The sequence below is a fragment of the Sebastes umbrosus genome, chromosome 18, assembly GCF_015220745.1.
Source record: "Sebastes umbrosus isolate fSebUmb1 chromosome 18, fSebUmb1.pri, whole genome shotgun sequence".
NCBI lineage: Eukaryota > Metazoa > Chordata > Actinopteri > Perciformes > Sebastidae > Sebastes > Sebastes umbrosus.
This window is the reverse complement of record NC_051286.1, coordinates 7,088,644-7,115,351: the sequence shown is the minus strand read 5'-3', so window position 1 is coordinate 7,115,351 and position 26,708 is coordinate 7,088,644. Positions and strand designations below refer to the sequence as shown.

Genomic DNA, 26,708 nt, shown 5'->3' with positions numbered 1-26,708 from the left:
TTCTTAATGTCACCGCGGTGGCAGAGAAAGGGCACAGGGCGATGCACCTCTACTTTTTACAGAACATAGAGCGCCTGACTTCACAGTGGCTTCAGAAACCGTCCCATGCATTTTCTATTAGAAAGACTGCATAGTAGTAGATGTGAGGTGTGTCGGATGTAATTCATTTTAATATCCACCTCTGGTCAGAGGATGTCAGACAACGAGTTGCTGTCACAGGAAAATGATGGACTATTTTTCATTAAAAGTCATACTGTCTGGAACATCCACTCATGTACAAGTCAGCTGCTTGGATCTATTGGATTCATGTCTTTACTAACCCTCGTATGTATTCATTCAATTGTGGAATCATTGTCTTTTGTTCAGCTTCACTGATTCGCGGGAACAGGAACAACTGCACCCAGTTTTCCCGGAACTTGGACTGGTTGGTCAGCAAACTGGAGAGACTGGAATCTTCATCAGGTATTATGGGAAACACTAAAACCCTTGTGTCAGAAAAATGTCTCCACTGATGTATGCTAAGATGTGGTCTATTTAATTTACATTAGTTCTGATAATGAGACATATTTTATTTGACCTCCCAGGAATCTTGGAAGTCCTCCACTGTATCTTGGTAGAAAGTCCGGAGGCTCTGCACATCATTCAGAGAGGTCACATTAAATCCATCATCTCTCTGCTCTACAAGCACGGACGCAACCACAAGGTGGGCAGAAATATGAGCGCAGTAGCATTAATATCAGCTAAGGGTGTTTTAGACTGAAATGGGAATGACCCCTGGTTTGACCTGGTATCACTCCATGTGTATGTAACTGCTCAAGTAGGACTGTTATATTTGACCCAGTGTGATACCCTCAACAAAACTGAAAATATAGCCATGCTTGCAGCCTGACAATGAGGCTGTCAAGCTCATAACACCCCGGAAAAACAAACTGTTGAATGGATGAAAAATGGTGACACAACTTTGCTAACTCTAGTGGTAAAATTATAAATGTTAATTTTGGCCTGAGAAGTTTCGTTAGTCTCAGCTGTGCTTTGAGCTGGATGCTTACCATGTTAACAAGAACAGGATGTTTATATGCTGATGCTAGCATGTTACTGTAACATAAATAATAATAATAATAAGTTAGTTTGTTACCGTGTATATCCTACATTTGATATGGTACTGTAACATACTGACATTTAGGATGTTAACATTAATTGTTGAAGTTTTGACTTGCTGGTAGCATCAACCCTCCTATTGTCTTCCCGTCGGCCGTGCAACTTCTGTCTTGTTTGACTGTTTATAAAACATACAGTATAAATTATCACCCAATTCTGTGTTACACCTTTTTGGCCAACTTCTTTCCAAATTATTACCACAAGTTTTTTTATTAAGGTTAATAAACCTAATTTCTGTGAAATTATACCTAAGTTTTGAGTTAAACCCCAGAAATTATGAATTATTTTGACTATAGTTATTATCAGAGGAACATAATGTTGATGGATTATCACAGGCTGGTATATGTCAAAGTTTAGTTGGAATATTGTTTTGAAACCATTTACATTTTTTTAATGGCAGCAAATAATGACACTTGCGGTCTTCCCGGGTCAAAATTGATGCAATAAATTTGAATAAAACACCCGTAAGTCATTCTTTTTTTTTTTGCAAAGACCATAGTAGGGAACAATCCATGTTATTTTGGAGCAATTAGATGAAAAACATCCATATTTATGATATAATGAAGTTTGAAAATGGGTGAAATTTGACCTGAAGACAACAGGAAGGTTAAATGAAACTTTAGGGTATCAACAGTCATTAGGAATTATGTTTGTACCAAAATTTCATGCTCACAGCATCATTAAAATATTTCACTCTGGTCCAATACTAAGTACCACCGCGAGCGTGGCTAAAAATTTCAATGCTAACTACCGGACGTATTTTGGTGAAGGACAAGGTCAGCTAACGTCATGTTTTTCCTTGGTAAATCAAGAGATGCAGTAACAAGCTGTAAAATACAAACATCTTGTAAAAAGCTACCTGTGGCACTGGTGATTTCAGAAATATTATTACATATAAATGTGTTTCATAAATGCAGGGAAATACATGAGGTTACTCATGATGTCTACTTAATTCAAATCTATTTTTTACTTTTTATTATAATTGTTTTTGAGATGATCAAAAACTGAATTTGACTGTGAATCTAGTAGTATAATCCTTATCTCAGCCTCCTAATCCTTTCTTCTCCCTCTTTAATTGGTGACACAACCAAACTAAACATTTGAGCCTGTGAAAGGATTTACAAAAAATCTCTGTTGAGCAAAAGTCAAGCTAACAAGTTAGAGCTATAATTTAAATATTTTAAAGGGACTGATATCTAATGTCATTCTTGTGTTTCATTACATTCCCACCATGTGTTTAACATGCAATGTTAAAATGACACAGTCTCTTAATATTTACCCTGTAAATTGTACCGGGCACGAAAGGCCATCCTCGTAAACAACAGCTGTCATTTAATGAGTGGCAGGTGGAAGTCTATGGTCGACCGTGTCGCGTTGCAGCTTGCAGAGAATCTGACTAAACAGCTGATCATTTAACTGAGAAATAAAGTGTGTAATTTCATCTGAGGGTGTGTGAATGCCCTTTCATTTACATTTATAAAACAAAACAGAGCAATTAAAAATGGCTGGCGTAAGTGTCGTCTCCTTCTGTCCTCTCTCTCTCTTAGATTCTGGACGTCCTGTGTTCCCTCTGTGTTTGTAACGGCGTGGCAGTGAGAGCCAATCAGAATCTGATCTGTGACAACCTGCTTCCCAAGAGGGACCTGCTGCTTCAGACTCGACTGGTCAATGATGTTCAGAGGTAAAGAGAGAGAAAAGCCTCTTAATGGCGTTATTCATCAACTTGTGAATAAACGTGAATAAGTGTTTATGGGTTCAGACTTTCAGTTTAATTCATTATGATAGCTAATTAAAATTTATTAAATCTGAAAGTGTAGCTTTTGGGCTTCAACAGAATGTACCTCAATGATTTATATTCCCAGATTAAATGCTATTTGACTATTAAACGCCCTTTGCATAATTGAAACTTCTTCCTCTCTTGTCTCCTCCAGTATGAGGCCGAACATCTTCCTGGGCGTGGCTGAAGGTTCAGCTCAGTATAAGAAGTGGTATTTTGAGCTTGTGATCGACCAGGTGGACCACTTTGTAACCGGCGAGCCGACCCACCTGAGGGTAGGCTGGGCCAACACTAAAGGCTACGCTCCGTACCCCGGTGGAGGAGAGGGATGGGGCGGCAACGGTGTCGGGGATGACCTGTACTCTTACAGCTTTGATGGACTTCATCTGTGGTCAGGTAGGCATCTTATATAAGACCAGCACTGCTGGCTAGTCTTATATGAGGGTGGTTGAGATTGGAAACCATTTGGATACATAGAAATCCCACTGTTCACCTGGAGCAGAGTTAAAACAGGGTTTGTTTTACCTCCATGACGTATGCAAGGTGTGAGTGGGTCATACTGCATTAACTTAGCCTCAAAAGGCCCTACAAATATACAGTATGTTTATGTCTCTGTGCCGGCGACAACCGTGGCCGGAGGCATTATGTTTTCGAGTTGTCCATCCGTCCGTCTGTTCCTCCGTACGTCCGAAAATGGGCGTAGTTCCTCTTTAAGGTACCTAGACCATAAACTTGTATAGCAGCTTTGTTTTAAATTCTAAACTGTCTCTTTTTGAAGTTTTCTATGTGGCAAACCAGCAAATACAAGTGAAACTGTGTTCTGTTACTTTTAAAGTAGATCTATTTTGTATAATATTAACTATAACTAAACTTGAAAAACAAAGTTCGGAAACTTGTGTTGCGCAAACGGGCCTGACGGTGAAGGGCAGTCATTGCAGGCTTCCTGGTAGCCTTATGAGAATACACTGTTTACCATTGGCAGAGCATTTTGGCAAATTTTTCTTGGGCGCTCCCCACATAATCAGCTGTGCTGCTCATCCCACAAATGCATGATCCTTACAAGTTGGACATCATTGCGAAGGTAAAGAAACAGGCTTTCCAACGATATAAAATACAATGACCATTAGCATTGTAACAACAGAGAAATAGTCCACCAAACACAAGTTTCCGAACTTTGTTTTTCCAGTATAGTAAAAATCTTTCTATGGTAATTTGTACCACTGCAGTGAAGTGTTTTGAAGGCAGTTATGGTGTGCAATACAGAAAGAAAGTGTTGTCTGTGAATAATGCAGGAGCCTGCTGTCCAGCCTGTCTCCAGGTTGCTGTTTTCATTTCCTACATAGGGAAGGACAAAGTCACAGCACTGACAGAGATATTAAATCCACCCATAAAACCTCCACTTTAGACCTTCCCTAAGGACTTAAATACAAATGCCTAACATCTTCAAGTTAAACAAATGTGAAGACCAGCTAACTGCAGATATGCAGGTATATTCTCCACCTACATACCGGGAAACAACTCGTCAGTGGTTTGTATTCGAGCCAACTGTCTGTTTGATGCTTTAGGGCTTTAAGTCCTTGAATGCCCCCTCTTCTCTGCTCTCACCCTCAAAGCATAACACCTATTTCACCTCTCTTCCTTTCCAAATCTACTAAAAGACCCATCACCTCCCCTCATCCATTTCCTGTCATCCCTTTTTAAACTACTCATCCCCCACCTCTCTGCCCCCCCTCTCCCCACCTCGCCCATCACCCTGCCCTACATTCACAATGACTTTGCTTTTGTAACAGCCATCCATCCTCCCTCTCTGTCTCCGCCCGTTGTTGTCTAGGCCGAATCCCGAGGGCCGTGGCCTCCATTAACCAGCACCTGCTGAACTCCGACGATGTGGTCAGCTGCTGTCTGGATTTGGGCGCTCCCAGCATGTCCTTCAGGATCAACGGGCAGCCTGTCCAGGGCATGTTCGAGGACTTCAACACCGAAGGATTCTTCTTCCCCGTCGTCAGCTTCTCTGCAGGTGTCAAGTAAGGCTCCGCATTTATAATTGGGAAACGAGATGACGAAGCAATCCCAATAGAATGGCTTGTTTTTTTTAAACTTGAGATTCAATTACAGCTTGTCAGCCTATGATTGCTTTATATATAAAGCAATGATGTAGTTTTAAATTTAAAGCTTACGGAGTTGGCCTCCTGTCGGGGATCAACAAAACAACTACCGAAAGAAAACTGTCTTTCCTTAAAAGCCACAATCCTCTTAAAACTTTAATTATATTGATAGTAGGTGATGCTAAGTACAAAAGTACTCTGTGGCAGAAAGATTTATGAGAAGGTAGATAGACCGCAGCCTGGTATTATGTAATGGCAGAGGTGTGGATTCCTGTTTGCTGAATTGTATTCCAGTAGGTTTAAAAAATAATTGAAAAGATAAGTAAAAAGAAACTCTTATGTAACTTCTCATCTCAGGGTCCGCTTCCTGTTGGGTGGACGTCACGGAGATTTCAAGTTCCTGCCACCCGCTGGTTACTCTCCGTGCTATGAAGCGCTGTTGCCCAAAGAGAAGATGCATGTGGAGCCTGTGAAGGAGTACAAGAGGGATCATGAGGGGGTCCGTGACCTGCTGGGAACCACCAAGTTCCTCTCTCAGGCCTCCTTCATCCCCACTCCTGTTGACACCAGCCAGGTGAGGATAGTACTATCACGAAATTATTATATATATATATATATATATATATAATAATATGATAATAATAAATATAATAATATTAATTATTATATAATTATATATATATATATAATAATATTAATTATTATATGTATATATATAATTATATTAATTATTATACATATAATTAATATTACTTTTGCATCAGTAAATTCAAGATATAGTGTTAATATTCTGTATGTATATTATAAATATGAGATGTAATAAAATAAACAAGTGAAATTATTTTAGGTGTGAAGGCTTGCTCCATTCACTTTTACATTAAATACTGTCATATATTCATACAAAATACTGTCTAACAAATTTAATTTAATTACATCTTTGTGATTATGACAGAGCATTCATTTGTGGTTATTATTTAAATCATAGAGATAACATTCTTGTAGAAAAAATACTTTAAGTGTTTGAGTTTTGAAGAAAATCCACTTCCTGAATTGACTGAATTGAGCTTGAACTTAAAAACAGTTGAAATATTTACCAACTGCAGCCAACATTGCTGATATTTCTACACTACTGCTAGTCTGCTGCTCCTTTTTTAAAGCATTGTTTGGAAAGAAAATAAATCTAATATGTTTTTGAAGCCTTCTGGAGGTTTCAGGAATCTCTCTTATGAGATTAAATCAGTCTGTGTTACTTGCCTGTTATATAATATTCAGTTCTGCAGTGGCTCTGAAGCACAAATTCAGACTTGATACCTCAGTGTAACAAAGCTAAAATAATGTGAAAGGTCCTACAATCCACAGGAATCTAACAATGTTCATAGTCAGGAGAAAAAAAAATGACAACAGTTTCCATTTGTTTGTCTATTGGCATCGTTTTATCATCCGACTGTACCATCTGTTCCCCTTCTCTCTCTCGCTCTGCAGATTGTTCTTCCCCCTCACCTGGACAACGTCCGGGACAAGCTGGCAGAAAACATCCACGAACTGTGGGGGATGAACAAGATCGAACTGGGTTGGACCTATGGCAAGGTAAAGCTGCTATCCATCATCACATTCAACACACAAAAACACGCTGGGTAAATTTGGAAAGGGTCGGTGACAAAGGTCCACTTGAGCCCTCTCCAGTAAAATGCATGTTAATGGCTCATTAACTCTCATATCTGTGTCCTCTCGAAGTACATGACAGCAGTTTGTGTCTGGCTGCTGCTTTAGTTTACTGATATTGGCCTGTAAAAAGCTACAGAATAACAGAGCAACGAACAATGAACAGTATGTATTCAAAGTGAAATTACAAAGAAGAATTAGATCAGATTAGATTTAACTTAAGTATTTGTTGTTATTTGATAACTTCTGATATATAAAACAATTTGTTTTAATATAAAAATTGACTTTCGGCACATCGTTTTCTGACCCACTTGGCCACCCGGGTAAGTGGAAAAAAAACATTACCATTAAACCCTGTAGTTTATGATGAAGTGCAGTTAGCCTTTATAACATTGACATTTTAATCCTTCTTGCGTCCACAGTTTGTCTCTCTCCCATCATTTTACTGTCCGTCACTTTTCCTGCTGACTGCAGAACAGCCTGTTAGAAGTCTGATGGCACACGCTGCCTCTTTTGTACTGTAATGGTTATCACAGAATCATTTCCCACTGAGGCCGTCGCCACACCGGCCGTTTAACAAATTTAATGAGTGTCTCACCTTCCAAGCGTATGACATCCACATTAATTAAGACTGGGAGAAAGCTTTCTCAGGGGGGGCAACTCAGGTCTTACAGTTTATTAAGGACAACATTTACGTCCAAACAGCTGCTTGGTATTTAATTTTGCTGTAACGAGCCTCAGTGAACTCAAAGTGACATTGACTGACTCCTGACAGAAGCCTCTTTGGACAAGCAGCAGATACTTGGCAAGCAGGATGATCATAAAGTTGGATATACTGTAGCTTTATTGCTTTGTATCAGAGTGCTTGGCCTTACTGTGTTTTGCTTGTACCTTAATGTTCACCTCAGTTCTCTTTAAACCTTTGAATAACACAAGATTATCAGAGGTGCAGCTCACTCACCACATAGTGTCGGAGCGGTCCGTTGAAACTACAGAAGAAGAACCTCTCTCTCCGCAGAATTATGTGGCAGTTCGTCAATCAGACACTGATAACGTTTGTTACCTAACATAAAAGATTTTTTTCTATATTACCGAGTTCTTCTGCTAAATCTGGCGTCATGTTTCTCTCAGTAGAACTAAGATTTAATAGCAGTTACAAAAATGGTAAACTGCGTCGTTAAGTTTTATCTGGGAAACATCACGTTTATTCAATTTTCATAGAGCTAAAATTAATACAGTACTGAATTATGTTAAATCATTTTTGCCGAATGAGTTAGCATCTATTTATGAGTCGTGAGAAATCATGAGAGAGCAATTAAAGTTAAATATCAGCCGGAATAAAGTTTAAAAAAATCATACGTTATGATTCAGGAGTATCATCAGTGTAAGGGAGAATCCAGATCTGTTAATTAAACAATATGTTAATGGAGTCTGGCAGTCACTGGACTCCAACAACTACAATGTGTATTTTCGGATCAATGGGTTGTCAGACGGCAGTCCCTCAATGTGTGTGACATTATTGGTCGCAAGTGAGGCGTTTCAGGTCAGAGATCTGTTGACACTTATGTCAGATATGGGTCACTTCAAACATGAATGTGAGCAGTTGAGGCAGAAAGATCGGATCTGGGCAAAAAAATCTGAATCAAACATTGAGCCCTGTAATGTAAACGTAGCCTTATTGAGAGTCTTAGTGGACTGGATCACAGACAGCTGAGCCTCCTGCCACTGTGACGCTCTTCTCTGAGCTGACTAAGGCTTATATCTGCTTCATTAAAAAAATAACACCCGAGGCTTTAATTAGTCCAAGTGGAAAACAAACAAAAATGCATCTGCCGACATCGACTGCAGATAAATTTGTCTGCAGTCCATTTTTTTTTTTTTTTTCTGAACGCAGAGCCACGCTTATTCATGTCTTTGCAGTTATGGATAGACGGGCTCATAGAGCAAAAGAAAGAGAAAGATAATCCACATTTGTCGCTGTGACATGAAACATTTAGTAATGACCCCCAACTGCTTTCTCCTCAGGTTCGGGATGACAACAAGAGGCAGCACCCATGCCTCGTGGATTTCGGAAAGCTGCCTGAAACTGAAAGGAACTACAACGTGCAGATGTCTAGTGAAACACTTAAGTAAGGCCGGGCAGTTCTTCACTAAATAATCCAATTACCTATTCATGGAATTGCCTCTGCTCCTTGCTGAATGCAGCACGAGAGCAGATTAAGGCTCAGATTAAAGCAGTGCTTCTAATGACTCGCATCTCCTGAGTGAATTCCAGTATTGATTTTGAAGAAATCTTGGGTCCAAAGCTTGTTTGAGCCAAGTCCTGACCGAGGCACCTCACTGTAAAAACATTTGGCTCGGCTTAATAAAGCCGGGCCAAATGCTCAATAAGTGCCATGTACTGTATCCGCACAGATATATCCGGCTACTATTCACTGTGTAACTATTGATCGACTAAGATTTATCAACGCCTAATGAGCTGTGTTAAAATGTGGCAGTCTCTCAATGGATTCTGCTGTTGTAAGGTTGAAACATTTAACAAAGAGTAATGGGGCTGCAGTATTGATATCAGTTATGGTCTCTCTTATCCTCAGGACCCTGTTGGCTCTTGGATGTCACGTTGTCCAGGTCTTTGTTAACGCTGCGGACGATCTGAAGAAAATCAAACTTCCCAAAGAGTAAGTTTGCAGTTTTTTTTTTCTTAGGACAGTCTCTTGAATATCAAGAAACAAATATGATGCATTTTACACTATGTTAAACATGATAAACATGGTAAAACATTACACCTGCTAAACATCAGCATGTGAGCATGTTAGCATTTAGCTCTGTAACAATGTGATTGTCAGATTTACTAACATTGATTTTACATTTTGTAAGAAAGGAGAAGAGTCATTTTATGATTTTGGATTTGAGTTGATTTAGGTAACAGAGACATTGTTGATTACTTTGATTGTAGTCTTCCCATTATACAAGACACTGTTAATTATATTGTTAGTAAAATTTCACACTTTCAGTGTTTTTTGTTTGCATTATCTCATGGACCAGTGTTTCTTCTTGGGTGAGGGTGGAGGGAGCTGTAGCAGCGGTGGTGATAATCTTGCATGTGTGCGAAGCGCGTGCTGAATTTTTATGTGCACTCACAAAGTGCGCCCTGATGGGAGGTTTCTGTGTCTGCCGGCATCAGAAGGGCTCTTGAGGCCTAAGTAGGCTACATAGCTACAGTGCATTTGTGCACAGTAATCAGCAGGGGAAATGTCAGTCTGGGTTACATATGAGGTGTCTCAACATTTAGGTAAATACACCTTTGAACATAATAAATTAACTTGCCATACTGTTGTATTATCAAACAGTGTTAATTTACTTATGACATTTTCAATGATAAAATAACTTGCCTTTATGACGTTTCTTTATTGAATCCTATCTAAATAATATGTAATGTTATTTCTCTGAGGGACTCTGTGAAAATATCACATAAAGTCACTGAAGCATTTTTGTTATTCGCTTTGTGTTGGTTGTATTTATTGTACGTATATATTTAGAACAATTATTCTGGTATATTCTTTCCTTGCTTTTTGTTCAATCTGTAATGTCTGATTGTTGTACTTTGGTCTTGTTACTAATAATAGTAATTTAACCCGATTTGAGTGTTTTGCATTGTCTAGGGAAATGGGAACGAGATTTTCATAAAATGGTACAGTGCTTTGACCTTTTTGTAATGTTGTTTCTTCTGCAGCTACGTGATGTCTAATGGTTATAAGCCTGCGCCACTGGACCTCTCTGACGTGAAACTGACTGGAGGTCAGGAGGTTCTAGTTGATAAACTGGCCGAGAATGCACACAACGTGTGGGCCAAAGACAGAATCAAACAAGGATGGACCTATGGCATCCAGCAGGTAACAGTCATCATTCTTTACATTTAGAAAGGAACCGGCAGCACAGTCTTTGAATTAGAGTATACTTAATAATGAATTAAGCATGTTATTTTTGCTGAAACACTGTTATTTGTATTATATGCTTGTCTTTATCCTACTTGCATGTTTTTCACGTTTGTGTCAGGATCTGAAGAGCAGGCGTAATCCTCGCCTGGTGCCATACGCTTTACTGGACGAGCGCACTAAGAAATCTAACAGAGACAGTCTGAGAGAGGCCATCAGGACCATGGTTGGATATGGATATGACATCGACCCCCCAGACCAGGAGTGTGAGAGCATGTTACTGAAACACAAACCCCCTATAAATCCTGGTTTAATTTAAACATTTAGAGGGCCAGGTACTATTTAGAATGATTGAATGTGTTGGGCCAATTAAACCTGTACGGCTGTATTCCAGTTAACATCTTACGAGTGATGATATGCAGAATTAAGTCCAAATCCTACATGACCTGCAGCTCCAGTGTCAACTTAAATAGGAAGGTATTTTGGCTGATAGGGAAACCGTCTTGAGACAGTGTTACAAAGATATTTTGACCTGAATTCACATGTGCAGTCAGCAGCTATGGACAGCTGCAGTAGTGTATGTATGTTGGTCAGTTTCTTTTTACATTTTAACACTACAGTTCTCAAAATTGTTACATGCCGGTATGTTGAAATGTATTCTACATCAAGATCTTTGTTGGGATATTGTGTGCACTAATTATTATAGTATTATACTAAGTGCACTGAACATGTTCATATTAAGTATTTAGCTGGACTGTAATTGTATAATTTGTTACAGACAATGCTGCCTAAAATTAGCTTCATATCCTAATGGTGTCAGTTGGTATTTAATGTACCTACGAAGTTAAACATCCATGTGTCTCCCCGTCCCTAGCCCTCCACTTGTTGGAAGATCAGAGCGTCGAGACCATCCGCTTCTTCCGTGTGGAGCAAACGTACGCGGTGAAGACGGGGAAGTGGTACTTTGAGTTTGAGGCCCTGAGCGGTGGCGATATGAGGGTTGGCTGGGCCCGAATAGGCTGCAGGCCCGACGTGGAGCTGGGAACGGATGACCAGGCCTTCGTCTTCGATGGATACATGGTACGGTAAACCTGCTCTAGTAGGATGTATTGAACCGTTAGAGTTGAGAGTCGATAGAGCTGTCAAGATATTACCATTGATTGATTCTATGCTGTTTTGGCAGCTTGTACAGTAGGATCACTTTTATAAATTTTACTAGCATGATCATATAATATATGCTGGAAAAAACTTCAAGCTTTGTCTTTTTTTTTTAAGGGCCGACGTATGCACGCAGGCAGCCGCTACTTTGGAGAACCCTGGAAAAAGGGCGACGTGGTCGGTTGCATGATCAACATGGAGGACAAATCCATGATTTTCACCCTGAACGGAGAGCTCCTGATCACCAGCAAGGGCTCCGAGCTTTGCTTCACTGACTTTGAGACGGAGGACGGTGAGGGCTCCATAATCCAGTGAACTTTAGTGCTAATTCATTCAGTTATTCAGTGTTTACTTCATCCACTGTATCTCTAGAGGTAGGACTGGGATTGTCTGGCATGAGGCAAAACAACAACAACAAAGAAACTGCTACAAAATGCTAATGATGTTGCAATTTAATGAAGTCCATTGAGACTTTGGCCCATTACTCCGTAAATGAACCATCCTTCAGGACAAGACAGAGAGAGTCACATTGGAATAAAGTTAAGTGAATTAATTGTCATAGTCGGTGTGATGGATTCGGCTGCATAGAACATTTACATACATGACAGTACACTGATGTGAGTTTCTCAAAGCTAATTAATGTGCACATTTTGGTAAAATAGCGTGTGCTAAAATTAAGTTTAAATTATTTTTTAGTAATAAATGACACTTTTTCCTTTTTTGTATGTCCTGAGATTTTGTTTTTGTCAGGGTTATAAAGTCAGCAGACTAATTAAATGTAGCTCTTGAGGGCCTAGAGACAGATCACATCGTTAGTGGTAGCGATACATCTGAGTTAGTTTTTAATTAAATGCGCAAAGAAAAGTTTTTCCAACTTCAGTGGAGGATCCTCTCGCATTCTCTCAGGGATGGCATGACTGGATGATATTGATGTCCCTCAACTCTCCTCCAGGTTTCATCCCGGTGTGCAGTATGGGCATGTCTCAGATCGGACATATGAACCTGGGCAAGGACGCCAGCACCTTCAAGTACTACACCATGTGTGGTCTCCAGGAAGGCTTTGAGCCCTTCGGTGTCAACATGAACAGAGAGATCACCATGTGGTTCAGCAAGCGCCTTCCCACCTTTGTCAACATACCTCAAGACCACATGCATATCGAGGTGAAGAAGCACTTTCATCACAGTGGAAACCGCTGGCCGTTTTGTTGCTTTTGTCGCTCGTAGTGTGAACGTAGCAAACATAGCTATAAGCTATAATGAACAGTGCTGCTGGAGTTGACATCTTGATGTTGTGTATTGATCTCCTCGTTGGGATGTTCATTTCCTCCTCCTGACTCTTAACCCCTCAGGTGACGAGGATCGACGGAACGGTAGACAGCCCTCCCTGCCTCAAGGTCACCCACAAGACGTTTGGCACGCAGAACAGCAACAGTGACATGACCTACTGTAGGCTCAGCATGCCTGTGGAGTGTTACTCTGCAGACAAGATACTGGACGAATCAATGAAACTCAGGTCAGACATCAGCTTCACACTGGAACAGCTGTGGAGCGCATTGTTGTGATTCAAATAAAAGATATAGTTATGAAGAAATGGCAGTGGAATTGTTTGACTGAAAGATCACTTTGTTGTTCTTAAAACCTGCTGCTGTGTTTTTGTCTGTGCAGCCATCCTCCAAAAGAAGATGGAACTGTTGACTACGGAAGCATCACAACTGTAAATCAACTCAACGATACAAATCTGAAAGCTTTTTGTTATGGATGACTTTCTGTTCACTCTGCGTAACCTGCTGTGCTGTGTGTTTTTGTATGGCAGTACTACCACTCAGTGAGAGTGTTTGCTGGACAGGACCCTGCGTCAGTGTGGGTGGGCTGGGTCACACCGGACTATCATTACTACAGCAAGAACTTCAGCCTCAGCAAGACGCGGACAGTCACCGTCACCCTGGGAGACGAGAGGGGCCGGGTCCATGAGAGGCAAGCTCCCTGCTTTTTTATATCTGGAGTCCATAGGATGGTGAAATGTATAGGTGAAACATGGAGAGGTGTAATGTAGACGGAGAGAGTCAGCAGATGTGCTGGGTTATCTGAAGGTATCGGGGAGTATCTGGGAATATCAAAAATGTGCCATTTTACAGTAATTTAGGGAAGGTCTTGCAATATTGTTTAAGCGAACACACCGCTCTGACATACCACAATTGGTGTCAAAGTGTCAAAGATAACACAATATAGTCCAAGATTTGTTTCCATTATGATGCTTGATGTAAAGATAGCAAAGATCCAGGAGTCCAGGTGACCTGGCAGCATTATACTACAAACAAAAACAACACCATACCTATAACATGATCATCATCAATCTACCATATATATATATAAATCACTTACAAATTTTAACCAGTATGGTAAACTTATACTTCTAAATTATCGATAAGCCGTAATTTTGACCTTGGAATGGCGTTGCATCTTCATCTGAACAACCAAAGACATATTGACTTATCTTTTATCACCTTTTTCCAGCCCCCTTCAGTATGCAGGGGAGTAAATGGGAGAGAGCTTCTGTGTGTTACAGAATGAATATGAATGAGGCAACAGTCACAAGTCAACACAGATCGATGAATGTGGCACATAATGAAAACATATTGTGCACAAGTTAGTTCTTTTTCAATCTTCTTTGCTGTCCTGTGGTTGTTTATGTTCACATGGATTTATGTATGCCAGGCTCATTCTCTGCTGTTGTTGTTGTTGCTGCTGCAGTGTCCAGAGGAGCAACTGCTACATGGTGTGTGGCGCGGACGCCGCCGGCCCTTCGTCCTCCAGCCGCAACAGCTCTGACCTGGAGATCGGCTGCATGATCGACCTCGCCACTGGCCTCTTGTCTTTCACTGCCAACGGCAAGGAGCTGTCCACAACATATCAGGTAAATAAGGATAATAGCCAAGTAGTGGGGTGCAGAGGGCTAACGCACAAGGACAGTCTGCCCCATAAACTTCAGTATGTGCACATCATTATTTCCCTCCCCTGTGGTAAATATACAGTATCATCCTCTGAGTTGGCACACAGCTCTTATTGTCCAATCCATCTGGAGAAAAGGGTTGCTATATTGAAATTTGGATTATTACTCTGCAACAGTCTGCTCCGTAACCATTACTTTCAGAGAGTGAGAACTATTGTGTGTTTTTGTCTTAATAAATCTTTGGGATGATGGAACTCAGACATATTTATATTTACCGCACGCACTCTTCTATCTTCCCTTTAGGTAACGTAAACAAATTTGCGCTGCAGTAAATTAAACCTGCAGAAAGGCAGTTAGGAAATTACACCGTTGAATTTCTCATCTGTTTTCAACACCAGAGTCTTAACAAAGACAGACATCTGCTCGCTAATCCTCGTCTCGCCTCTCTGATCTCAGGCTTTTAACGAATCATATTGAATACCTGACTAGACCACAAGCGTTATTTTCTCCCGTTTTTCTCTCTCTTCTTTCCAGTCTTTGATTTAGTCGTGAATTGGCATTTATAAAAAGGCTTCTGAGGGAATCGAGAGGCTTTTAACTTGATGAAAAGCTTCTTGTCCTGTTATGGCTTCAGTTGTTTTTCCTCTCGCTTCGTATTTATCATTTGTCTCTGATGGCTGTCATCAGCACACCAACTGATACTCAATATAGCTAATCCACGAGCTTAGAGGTTAAAAGCCTTCTGACACTAGAAAGAGCACCAGATCTGCAACGAGCTGAAGTAATTGAATAAGAACTTAGATTCAACTAAGGGGTTAGTTCAGGACAGATCTGTTTCATTTGGTGCATTATTGAATCCTATGAATTATGATGTTGATGACTGAGCTTTGGTTTGTTTGGTTATTTTCAGGTGGAACCAAATACCAAGCTGTTCCCGGCTGTGTTCGTACGCCCAACCAGTGCAAACCTCTTCCAGTTAGAATTTGTCAAGATCAAGGTTTGTCTCTTGAAATCTAACAATATGCAATGCTCGGACATGATATGGTGTGTAGTAGTGAATGTTGGTATTGCCAGAACAAATAGAAACAATATTAATCTTCCTCATTTACTAGTACCGTAGTTCACCTAACCTCATTTACAGTAATTAATAGATCGCCAAGATATGTAGAACTATTTCATTTTTAAAGGGACTGTTTGTAACTTTTTAAGTGTATAAATGTAGCGGGTCGCCACACATGCGCGCTCGCATATGCGCGTTCGTGTGTGGCCGCTGCCTCTCCTCCTCTGCCTACCTGCCTTCACTCAGACAGCGCGCGCGTTCTCGCTCAGCTCACTCCACCTCTAGACGTGAACGCGCGCTCACTCCACACTGCAGAAGAGTTAGTAGCTCTGAGAATATCTAGTAAATCATGTTCATGGAGAGACCTTCGTCTGGTCAACTAACATTACTGCCAAGCAGCTGAAATATAGAGTGATATTGTGGTTTTAGCTGACGTGTGTCGCCTCACTGTTTGGAGCGATGCTCGTTCAGGTATATTTAGAGCGAGCAAGCGCGAGTCCGACGCTGACTTTCGTTGATTTCACGGCCACAGGTGTCGCTGTTAACAAGCATTTCTGAAAGTTACAAATAGTCCCTTTAATGTCCCTCATCCTCAAATAGTCACACACTGGTCAACAGACCCAGATTTTAACTCTGTGACCCATATTGGAGGTTTTTGCTGACATGAATTATTTATTTAGTTATTATTTATTTATTCTCTGTCTGCACTTAAATAGTAGCAGTTAGAATTAAACTATGATAACAATACATATTTATATGCAGTATATATACACACTATTTTGGATGGTGTAAGGATAATAATTGTGAATGAAATATTAAGTTAAAAACTCAGTTTTACTTTGCTCAAGGGTCCCTCAGGGTCTCCACTGAAGGCTCCACAGATTTAGTGTTTTTAGAATCAACATATTTATTCAAGAAAGTGTAATATTAAAACCAACAGCACGCAGTCCATCCATTAGTTAAAAATTGTTTTCCTTCATTGAATATTGCCTTTCCTCTTTCATATCCCTCTCCGTCTTCTCCCTCTGCTCCCCAGGATGCGATGCCGCTCTCATCTGCCATATTTAAGAGCGAGCACAGGAACCCGGTGCCTCAGTGCCCGCCGCGTCTGGATGTGCAGTCCATCGTCGCCGTGCTGTGGAGCCGCATGCCGAACACCTTCCTCAGCGTGGAGACCGCTCGGGTCAGCGAGAGGCACGGCTGGGTGGTCCAGTGTCTGGAGCCGCTGGAGATGTTGGCTGTACATATACCTGAGGAGAACAGGTGTGCAACAAAGATGGGATGTAGGCTCAGAACAGATACTGTTATCAGCTTCACCTGCTGTTTATGACTGGTTCAGTCCTACAAGGTTGTGTTCATTTTGATCAACAAGTGGTTAGGACATCCCCTGCGCATTACTAATGAAAAGCAATTCTTTGGATACCTCGATAATCCCAGTGTTTAACACCATAGTAGATGGTTAATAGTCTTTGCCTCACACAAATGGTGTTGTGTTGTTAATATTTTTCTTCCAGGTGTTTGGACATCCTGGAGTTATCTGAGCATGAAGACCTGAGAAAGTTCCACTACCACACCCTGAAGCTGTACTGTGCCCTCTGTGCCCTGGGAAACACCCGCGTTGCCCACGCCCTCTGCAGCCACTTGGACCAATCGCAGCTCCTCAACACCATCGACAACCAGTACCTCTCTGGCATGCTGAGAGAGGGCTTCTACAACGTCCTTATCAGGTGTGGCATTTGCAGCTGTTGTTGCTTGTTAGGCTTGAGTTTGCCATGTTATGATTTGAGCATATTTTTTATGCTAAATGCAGTACCTGTGAGGGTTTCTGCACAATATCTGTCATTATTTTGTGTTGTTAATTGATTTCCAATAATAAAAGAATACATATATTTGCATAAAACAAGCATATTTGCCAACTCCCATGTTGATAAGAATATTAAATACTTGACAAATCTTCCTTTTAAGCTACATTTTGAACAGATAAAAAAACGTGTGATTAATTACGATTAACTATTTTAATTGATTGACAGCCCTAATTTGTACTCATCAGAGAATCTAATGATGAACAATGAAAGAATTGTAACTTACTACAACATCACCTTTAACTGTTAACGTGATGGAGCCGCACACGCGACCACAAAGTAAATTTGTCATCATAAATCTTAATAATGCCCCCCGTGTGATCCACTATAATTGAGTCTCCCTTTTCTTCACATAATGTCAATAAACGACAGACAGACCTAATTGGGTTAAATCCTACATTGTGAATTTCCCCTGCTACTTCTTCAAGTCATTGTGCTCACCTCCATTATCACTGAACATGCAAGTTCAAGTGGAGGGTATTAACATCCCTGTGGGTGGGAGTGTTGTTTTCAAAACTGTGAGTATGTGTTTGAGAACTCAGCATCTCAGCAGCAAGTCAGGTAATTGCTGACTCACTGGTATCGATCAACAACCCTGTCACCTCCCACAGATATATTGTGGCAATTTAATGCTGCGGGGCTATAGAAATCTTACCAAGTGCACATTTACGTCACTTAGGGAAAGATATTTATAGACATAGAATACCAAACGGTTATTTCCTGATAAGTATAATAGCCAATGCCTCCAGGTGTGCGATGATAGAACTGATTCTTCTTCTCATTACCAGCATCCATCTCGAGACGGCAAAGGAGGCTCGCCTAATGATGAACAACGAGTTCATCATCCCCGTGACGGACGAGACTCGCTCTATCAAGCTTTTCTCCGATGAGTCCAAGCGCCACTCGCTGCCCGGCGTGCTCCTGAGCACCTCCCTCAAACCTCGGGTCAACTTCTCCTCCGTCGGCATCATCAACACAAAGCGCCACCAGTTTCTCTACAGCCCCCAGATCCCTCTGGGCAGCCTGAAGGAGAAAGCCATCAGCATGCTCACCGAGGCCGTGCAGGGCGGCGGCTTGCACATCCGAGACCCGGTAGGCGGCAGCGTGGAGTACCAGTTCGTCCCCATCCTGAAGCTGATTGGAACGCTGTTAATCATGGGAGTCCTAACGAGCGAGGAAGTGAGGTTGATCCTCCTCCTGATTGACCCCAACGTGTTCGGAGAGGCCAAGGAGGGCGAGGAAGCCAAGGGCGATGAGGTGGCGGGGGAGAAGGAGGAAGTGAGCAAGAACGAGGAGAAGGCTGTGGAGGCGGGAGAGGAGGAGACAAAGGACAGTAAACCGCTGGTTAAAGGTCTGCTGGAGAAGTCGCTGCCCGAGTCCGTCAAACGCCAGGTGATGAAAATAATCATAAAAACATGCACACACATTTCAGAGATTAAATGTGAGATTGGAAATAGTCACATGAAACTAAGTCCATCAATTAATATTCCAAGGATTTAAATCAATTTAAGTTTTCCCCCCATCTTATTTGCCTTCATCCGATTTGGTACACTAGTTTCTCATTTGTCAGCAATTCGGAGCTTTTATGATTTATGTCGCACTGAGAAGTGACTGCATGAGTGCAAAGGAAGGCGGTGGATGAATACTAATTTTCCCATCAGTGACAAAAAGTCCACAATGCTGTAAACAGCTTTGATTTTTGCATTATGAAGATGGAGGCAGATAATCTCTTGGAGGTTTCTCTGTTTAACACACAGAAAACGTTCAGTCAATTTATATGAAAATGATATTATTCAAAACCACATCAAACAATACAGACACAGAGAAAAGAGAAATTTTTACTCTAGATTAGAATCTTGCTGAATTAATGTCTTCTCTTCAGATGTGTGAGCTGCTGCACTACTTCTGCGACTGCGAGCTGAAGCACCGCATCGAGGCCATCGTCTCCTTCTCCGACAGCTTCGTGTCCAAGCTGCAGTACAACCAGAAGTTCCGCTACAATGAGCTGATGCTGGCGTTCAACATGTCCGCCGCCGTCACCGCCAAGAAGACTAAAGAGTTTCGGTCACCCCCGCATGAGCAGGTGCAGTGGACCGAACGGCGTATGAGAAACTGTTTACATCCTGTTTCAGATGTCATTTATGTTCGAGGTGTTATATCAAAACAAACCCCAGAATGATCTCTCAACGCTTTGGGGTGAAAAAAAATCAAAGACGACGTTAACATGCACCAAACATTCAGTTTTTTTGCCCTTATTCCGTAAAAGACAATATTTCTACTAAGCTGTTTACATGGTCAATGAAAATTAATATTCCCCTCCGTTTACATGCAGCCATGACGTACGTCCTATGGTTACGCCCTTCAAATACCTTAAATGACCCTCTCTTTTCCAACTGTAGTCATGTTGTTCCCATGGTGTACCCTCGTCATCATTTGCAAAACTGTGTTCTTTAAGCTGTTCTATTTAGACAAGAGGCTGTGTAGCAAACTGCGGTAAAAACCCCAATTGAGACGTATCTATCTTCTAAATGCACTGTATGCATGTCCAAAGAATGCTCTTAAACCCTGAATAATATCAGCATGTCCAACATATCTTAACCGGAAAATGCTCCATTAGGAATAAGGCCTAATTCTGAATAAACAAAGGGAATATGCTGTTTACATGTCCCGTATCAAATACCAGTGCTCCAGTCGCTGCGTCTGACTCTGGTCCAGTTAGGGCTGGACAACAAATCGATATTATATCAATACCGTGATATGAGACTAGATATCGTCTTAGATTTTGGACATCATAATATGGCATAAATATTGTCTTTTTCCTGATTTTAAAGGCTGCAAGTCATTTTCTGAACTTATATTATTTGCCTTTACCCGCTTAGTCATTATATCCACATTACTGAAGATTATTTATCAAAAATATCATTGTGCAAATATTTTGTGAAAGCATCAGTGGTTAACCCTACAGTATTGTTGTAATATCGATATCAAGGTATTTGGTCAAAAGTATTGTGATATTTGATTTTCTCCATATCGCCCAGCCTTAGGTCGAGTCAAGGTCATTGACTATGTTTACATGCACACTAATATTCCACTATTATTCAGAATAATAGCGGAGCTGGACTGGAACAGAGTCAGAAGCAGAGACTGCAGCACAGGGTTTTATAGTTCTCTAGGCGCCTTTTTAGTTTTCGGTTGTTCCTTAATTTTAATTTTCAGCTGGTATTCCCAAAGGGTAAATTGGGCCACATGTGAGGCTAAAGTGAACTTTGAGTGAGTTAAATGGCTGACATTTAAGAGTAGAAAATTGTTATTAGTCCTAAAGGGGGAGATATAATTGTACTGTGTTCAAGTTTACCAGTCAGCGTGTTTTGTGTGAAAACTGTAGAAAGCTTGGTTCAGTGCAAAGAGCCCAAGAATATTTACAAAAAACACTTGTTTGACGAGGGCATGGATGGATGCTCGGAGCAGGCAGAGCAGTCCGTGCCATCTGAACCTTTCAGACCAAAATAATCCTCCTGACAGTTTATTCACTTTCACAACACATGTTGAAGCAATCGGCTTTTTTCACTTTTGAGATGTCAGGTCAGGTCAGGTTTCGTTGTGCCATGCCATCAGGGCAACGGTCAGTCCGGGGGCAGACTGGTCTGCGTCACCATTATTGTTTATTTGGATCCACATTAGCTGTTACTCCGGTTACAGCTCCTCTTCATAAAGACCATAATTGGGATTGAATCGTATAAAAAAGCATTGATAGAAGCAGTTGAGATATCTGTGGAGACCCCGTGAAGTACTTGATCTTGCTGCTATAACAGAAAACTAAAGTATATTCATGGATCCCAGTTCTCCCTCGCGCCACATGCTTTCAGTGTTTTTCAGCCCAGTGTGTGATAACTGCGTCAGCACAGTGAAGTGCCAGGGGCTCAGATCTTTGCAGCTAATGAGTGGGCCCCATTTAACATCCATATCTCTTTCAGTGTGTCTCAGAGCCAGAGTAGGGAGGAAGAGAGAGGGGGTACAACATTATTCTTCCTGCCCATTAGCCACAAAGTCCTAGTCGTTGCTTTTCTGTTTGTCTTCAGATCGTTTGCTTTTGTGCCGAGTAGAGTTCTCGCATAAAACACAGCGGTGCCTTTTAAGAGCGAGCCAAAAGTTTCCGAAGCTTTCATGTTCGAAATGTTTCATTGCACTTCTTCTGAGCTACAAAACCTTGCAGATAAGCGCAGGCCTACAGCTACACTCTGATGCCTGAAAAATAAGTAGTGTAGTGGTCAGCGGTGAGTTTATACTGTAGGCAATATTCTCTAAGATCGCTGCATGTTCCTCCCATGGTTTATTAAAAAGCCCCGCCAGAAATAGACATCAGAATAGCCTAAGCTGGACATTTGCTTAGCTCAAGGAAGCTGCTCATGTATATTTAGTCTGTTAGCTTGTGACATGCAGCAAACAGAGCAGATTTATAGTTATGTAGAAAGACGTTTCTAAATCATGTCATTTTTAAGTAAGGTTTTAATTCTTACTTGTCATTAGACTTGATGTGAAATGCTTCATACTGTTCCTCTCTGCATTGATCAGACAGATGCTATCTGAACAGCCCATGTGAGCTCTCTCTGCAGGAGACTACACGAGTTTCTGCCCTTGGGTTATGACTCAGAATAATGATAGTGCTATCTCCTCTGTATGCCATCCTCCTTTTATGCATTCTTTCCCTTCTACTTGTCCCTCCTGTGCTCTAAAACACATTTTTTATTCTCTCTGTTATACTCTGCTTCTAAACTTATTGTCATGTTCGTCTGTTTCCTGCAGATCAACATCCTGTTGAATTTCAGTGCAGGGGAGGACTGCCCCTGTCCCGAGGACATCCAGGAGGAACTCAACTCCTTCCATGAAGAATTGCGACTGCACTGTGGTAGAGTCCAACTGCTCCCTCAATTCTTTTACTAATATTGTTTTGGTTCATAGATGTTACATGTAAAACCATAAACATGTATATATAGATGGACGACAAGTCTCCACTTCCACACACTATACAAAAGTGAAGCCAAAATATCTCGGATAGTGAGCTGCCATCTTGAGATTTTGACATCATTTGGAGCCGGAGTTTGTGCAGTAGTGATCGGGGGGGGGGGGGCTGGAGCTCCACGGTAGCAGTTCGGCTAGAAAGACACAACAACTAACCATAATATCACTATAAATACATTTATGATCAAATTGATACATGTCTTATTACACAGACTAGAGACGGGTTTACTGTAAGCGACAGTTCCTGCACAGTATACCTTGAATACTTTGTATGCGGCTCAGTGAAGATATCTTCTTGCACAAAAGGATTCTTCTTGATCTTTGACTAAAAAAAAGCAAAGTAGTGGTATCTTGGGTGTTATATGCCTGGTGTGAAATGGAGGCTACCAGTCACATTGACCGTGGCCTGATCTGGTATCAGAAATAACAAAACACCCACATACTGCAACAGACAGGGAATGTGATCTAGTGACAGCAAATTAACATCATACCAGCAAGATTACTACAGTTTCCATGTCTAGACATCTGTAGAATATGTCACAGACAGTGAAAGTGATCTATTGACTGTATATTAACTTCATACCAGCAAGACTTTACTACAGTTTCGAGGTCTATCTGTAGAATATGTTACGGAGATGAAAAAAAGTAAAGACTTATTTTTAAATCAACACTTCTTGCTTTCATTTCAAAATAAAAGCCCTCAGGCGTTTTTTCTATAGACAGAATCCCTTCATTTGTTAACACGAGGCTTTTATTCTGAAATATGAGCAGTCAGTGCTGTGGAACACGCAGTCACTTTGAGAGCTCCAAGAATTGATAAAGTTTGGGGTTTAAATCAACACTTCCTGCTTTCATTTAGAAATAAAAGCCCTAAAGCGGGTTTTCTTTGCGCAGAATTCCTTCATTTGTTAACACAAGGCTTTTATTCTGAAATATGTGCCGGACAGTGATGTGGAACAAGCAGTGACTTGGAAAGCATCATAAATGAATACAGTACGGAGTTTTAATTGTGGATTATAACTATTATTTACTAATTACCACACGTTTCTGAACCTTTCTCTGTCTAAAATAAATATAAGTTATATTTATCATGAAGTTAAATGGCCTTTAAAAGGCAAACTCTATGCAGAAAGAAAGGGCTGACAGCAGCATCAGAAACACAGCTGACACGCAGCCGACACGCAGCCAACACGCGTCTAGTGTGAACACCAGACTCCTGCATCACGCAGCCACCAAGCGACGCAGACGCCACGCGCTCCTGACGTTGGTAGTTTGCCCATGGCTTTAGCCCTTTTTTAACGTAGTTGCACTTGAAGCCAGTACCACTGACTTTGTGCACATTTAAGCACTTGATACAAAATGTTGAAGTTCTGTGTGTCTGACAGAAATATGTTTCCCCTCGCAGGAATTCCCGTGGCGGAGGAAGAGGAAGAGCAGGACACGTCGATAAAAGGCCGTCTCCTCGCTTTACTCTACAAAATCAAAGGTCCACCTCATAAGACGGAGGAGGAACCCACAGAGAAGGAACAGGCTGCTCCCAGTAAGTAACCCTGAACGCCTCACAGCACAGTGTTTTTGTGAAAATCGTAAATTATTCAGATGCGCTGGTAATATAAGAGATTTAAGGATCAGATGAAGAGACAGTTTCACATCTGAAGTATCAAGTGCACTGTCAAACCACATGGGGCACATTCAACATCTCACAACAGGTTTAACATGTTATAAAGAAAAGGTAGAAATCACTACACACCCATATTTGTAAACTCTTTTCAAATGACATTGGAGGATTTGTATCCTGATATGATATGATATGATATGATATGATATGATATGATATGATGATGCTTTCATCTTGGTGCTACACAACTTACACATGATTGCAGTGTTGTTGCATGCCATCGTATCTATTCAATATCTAAAGGTTTGCAGGAAAGGCAATGAGCCATAACACGTTCTGAAGTCTTTTCTTTGATGCAACACATTTGCAATTAAACATCAAATAGGTAGAAATTGATATAGGTACAGATTTATCCATCATAAATGATACAAAACATAAGACACTGCCCGGCTGCAAAGTTCTTTGCTTCAACCTGAGATCAGTGGTTTCAATATTCTCTCCTGCTGCCCTTTGCTGAAAGCATGGCTGTGACCTGTTTCAAATAATAGAAGACTAATGGACAGCCACTGCAAGACTCTCTGCTATAAATTTTAATGCGATACTCCAGCCTCCCACACCTAGCCTGCATTATTGAAAAGCTTCATAAGTGGACAGATGATGTGATTCAAGATGATTCTCCAAGACCTGCATCACCTTTTCTACATTAGATTAAGATCCTATTGAAGTAGACGGATTAGATTAAACATTTAAATGTTATATTAATGTCTAATCTGTGAATATAGTATTATACTTCCTCATGGACATTTTCAAAGGAGTCCCTTGACCTCTGACCTCCAGATATGTGAATGAAAATGTGTTCTATGGGTACCCACGAGTCTCCCCTTTACAGACATGCCCACTTTATGATAATCACATGCAGTTTGGGGCAAGTCATAGTCAAGTCAGCACACTGACACACTGACAGCTGTTGTTGTCATTAATCACGATTAACTTGCTTAGGTGAGCTATTGAGATTCCAGATGTTATAACGACAAATTTAAATTGATTTTGACACACTTTATTGAATCTTTTTGTGTCATTTTTTTTAGTGTTTTCCTTATGGTGGTCACCAGGTAGTGCTTGTATATTAATCTTTCATTTATTCACCCCTACATCTCTCCACGTCTACTCTAAGTACACTGACTACATCTTGATAGAATTTATAAAGATGATACAACAGTATTATTTTGTCAGTGATGAACTTTTCGGCCTTGCTGGACAAGGTAGACACTGCACCGATGTAATCATGCTACATTAAAGGGACTATTTGTAACTTTCAGAAATGCTTGTTAGCAGCGACACCTGTGGCCGTGAAATCAACGAAAGTCAGCGTCAGGCTCGCGCTTGCTCGCTCTAAATATACCTGAACGAGCATCACTCAAAACAGTGAGGCGACACACGTCAGCTAAAACCACAATATCACTCTATATTTCACCTGCTTGAGAGTAATGTTAGCTGACCAGACGAAGGTCTCTCCATGAAGGAGATACTAGTGTTGGCTTTTCCTGTCTCAGCACAGGCTGAGACAGCGGAGCTCAGCAGCGAGTAACGTCTCGTCTCCGCCCGCATCCGGGGAGAGCAGGAACACACCAGCACACCGGCACACGGTCAGTAACGAGACGATAACGTTACTCGTTGAAGAGCCCCGTCACTTCACAAGACACGGGAAACCTCTGTTGGTCTGGAGGAGCTGCAGCAGTTATTTCTGCACAAACGTCCACTGTACATTCACTAGATATTCTCAGAGCTAAACTAACTCTTCTGCAGTGTGGAGCGAGCTGAGCGAGAACGCGCGCGCTGTCTGAGTGAAGGCGAGCAGGCAGAGGAGGAGAGGCAGCGGCTACACGCGAACGCGCATATGCGAGCGCGCATGTGTCCCGACCCGGTACATTTATACGCTTACAAAGTTACAAACAGTCCCTTTAAATGTATTTAGAAAAATTTAATAGAAGCAAATAACAGCTTTGATATTTTGTAAAAGCTACAGTTCACAGTACGGCCAACTCAGTGATTTGTTTGTGCTGTAAACACATCCTGGAGCAGCTATGAAACATTTTTATAAATAGCACCATATTGGCTGTGTGTGGTCATTTGCAGATTAGCTTGCAGACAGGGTAGTTTATTGTGTTAGTGATGACTCCCATGTGAGCCACTGTTTGAGACGATGCAGAGCAGATGTGAATCTGCGAGACATTCACCTTCAGGGCAGCTGGCTCCCTCCCTCCTCCTCTCTCTCTCTCTCTCCCTCCCTCTCTTTGTATCTGTCTCGCCCCTCATTAGGATTCTGCTCCAATCTGACCCTTTGTTTGCCACAGATGTTGGGCTGTTTGACTTAAACACTCAAAGTTCAGCGATAGCTTTGGAA

General features: G+C 41.2%; 1 protein-coding gene across 5 annotated transcripts in view; it reads left to right on the top strand.

Moving 5' to 3' along the window:
- Positions 1 to 26,708, top strand: part of ryr3 (ryanodine receptor 3) — a 131,489-nt gene that overhangs the window by 52,211 nt on the left and 52,570 nt on the right. For all 5 annotated transcript variants that reach the window (XM_037750435.1, XM_037750434.1, XM_037750432.1 and 2 more), the window contains 25 exons: positions 367 to 462; positions 585 to 703; positions 2,706 to 2,839; positions 3,090 to 3,331; positions 4,767 to 4,959; positions 5,398 to 5,614; positions 6,523 to 6,627; positions 8,728 to 8,831; positions 9,297 to 9,380; positions 10,436 to 10,595; positions 10,759 to 10,903; positions 11,512 to 11,717; positions 11,913 to 12,087; positions 12,748 to 12,956; positions 13,145 to 13,308; positions 13,461 to 13,509; positions 13,609 to 13,769; positions 14,547 to 14,709; positions 15,656 to 15,742; positions 16,842 to 17,068; positions 17,320 to 17,532; positions 18,456 to 19,059; positions 19,550 to 19,750; positions 22,471 to 22,573; positions 24,092 to 24,226. In XM_037750435.1, the coding sequence (XP_037606363.1) occupies positions 367 to 462; positions 585 to 703; positions 2,706 to 2,839; positions 3,090 to 3,331; positions 4,767 to 4,959; positions 5,398 to 5,614; positions 6,523 to 6,627; positions 8,728 to 8,831; positions 9,297 to 9,380; positions 10,436 to 10,595; positions 10,759 to 10,903; positions 11,512 to 11,717; positions 11,913 to 12,087; positions 12,748 to 12,956; positions 13,145 to 13,308; positions 13,461 to 13,509; positions 13,609 to 13,769; positions 14,547 to 14,709; positions 15,656 to 15,742; positions 16,842 to 17,068; positions 17,320 to 17,532; positions 18,456 to 19,059; positions 19,550 to 19,750; positions 22,471 to 22,573; positions 24,092 to 24,226 (4,296 nt within the window). The remainder of the gene's footprint in view (positions 1 to 366; positions 463 to 584; positions 704 to 2,705; positions 2,840 to 3,089; positions 3,332 to 4,766; positions 4,960 to 5,397; positions 5,615 to 6,522; positions 6,628 to 8,727; positions 8,832 to 9,296; positions 9,381 to 10,435; positions 10,596 to 10,758; positions 10,904 to 11,511; positions 11,718 to 11,912; positions 12,088 to 12,747; positions 12,957 to 13,144; positions 13,309 to 13,460; positions 13,510 to 13,608; positions 13,770 to 14,546; positions 14,710 to 15,655; positions 15,743 to 16,841; positions 17,069 to 17,319; positions 17,533 to 18,455; positions 19,060 to 19,549; positions 19,751 to 22,470; positions 22,574 to 24,091; positions 24,227 to 26,708) is intronic.